General features: G+C 50.7%; 1 protein-coding gene across 1 annotated transcript; it reads left to right on the top strand.

Annotated features, from left to right (window-relative positions):
• The first annotated feature begins 320 nt into the window (after nt 1–320).
• Nucleotides 321–905, top strand: LOC142402881 (olfactory receptor 14J1-like). The gene has a single exon (XM_075488771.1). The coding sequence runs from the start codon at nt 321–323 to the stop codon at nt 903–905; it is 585 nt and encodes a 194-aa protein (XP_075344886.1).
• Nucleotides 906–1208: the final 303 nt, after the last annotated feature.

Here is a 1208-nt window from a genome sequence, read left to right as displayed (position 1 = left end):
GCAGCTCCATCAGCGAGTTCCTCCTCCTGGCATTCACAGGCACACGGGAGCTGCAGCTCTTGACCTTCTGGCTCTTCCTGGGCATCTACCTGGCTGCCCTCCTGGGTAACAGCCTCATTATAACTGTCATAGCCTGCGACCACCGCCTCCACACCCCCATGTACTTCTTCCTCCTCAGCCTCTCTGTTCTTGACCTAGGCTCCATCTCCACCACTCTCCCCAAAGCCATGGTCAATTCCCTGTGGGTTATCTCCTACTTGGGATGCTTTTTCTCTTTCTTTCTCTTATGGATTGGAGGAGAGTATTGTCTTCTCACTGTCATGGCCTTTGTCCGCTACGTTGCCATCTGCAAACCCCTGCACTACAGGACCCTCCTGGGCAGCAGAGCTTGTGTCCACATGGTAGCAGCTGCCTGGGGCAGTGGGTTTATCAATGCTCTCTTGCACACTGCCATAACATTTTCACTACCACTCTGCCAAGGCAATGCCCTGGACCAGTTCTTCTGTGAAATTCCCCAGATTCTCAAGCTCTCCTGTTCACACTCCTATCTCAGGGAAGTTGGGCTTCTTATGGTTAGTGCCTCTTTAGTCTTCGGGTGGTTCGTATTCATTTTGGTGTCCTATGTGCAAATCTTCAGGGCTGTGCTGAGGATCCCCTCTGAGCAGGGACGGCACAAAGTCTTTGCCACGTGCCTCCCGCACCTGGCTGTTTTCTCCCTGTACATCAGCATTGCAATGTTTGCCCACCTGAAGCCCCCTTCCATCTCCACCACATCCCTGGACCTGGTGGTGTCATTTCTGTACTCAGTGGTGCCTCCAGCAGTGAACCCCCTCATCTACAGCATGAGGAACAAGGAGCTTAAGGATGCTGTCTGGAAACGGGCCCATTGGACACTGTTTCCCTAACAATAACCTGCCTCCCCTTCTCTGCACATTTCCCAGAGTTTATCTTAGGCCACGAGTCTGCTTTTTAGTCTTGTAATAATCATATTATAGATCATTTTCTGGGTTTATACCAGTTGTCCTGATGCTTGATGCTGTTGTGTCTGTCCCTTTCACAACACTGTGTCAGATGTGGCATGCCCAATAGCAGCTCCTCAATAAATCGGGATCTCCCAGGTGCAGTGCCAGAAAGCTGGGCTCTTCCTCCAAAGTTGGTGCCAGTAAAAATGTCCAAGGAATTGGTCTTTTAAAGAGTCTGTTCTTGTT

The sequence above is a fragment of the Mycteria americana genome (genome assembly GCF_035582795.1).
Source record: "Mycteria americana isolate JAX WOST 10 ecotype Jacksonville Zoo and Gardens chromosome Z unlocalized genomic scaffold, USCA_MyAme_1.0 Scaffold_18, whole genome shotgun sequence".
Classification (NCBI taxonomy): domain Eukaryota; kingdom Metazoa; phylum Chordata; class Aves; order Ciconiiformes; family Ciconiidae; genus Mycteria; species Mycteria americana.
This window is presented reverse-complemented; position numbering and strand designations above follow the sequence as displayed.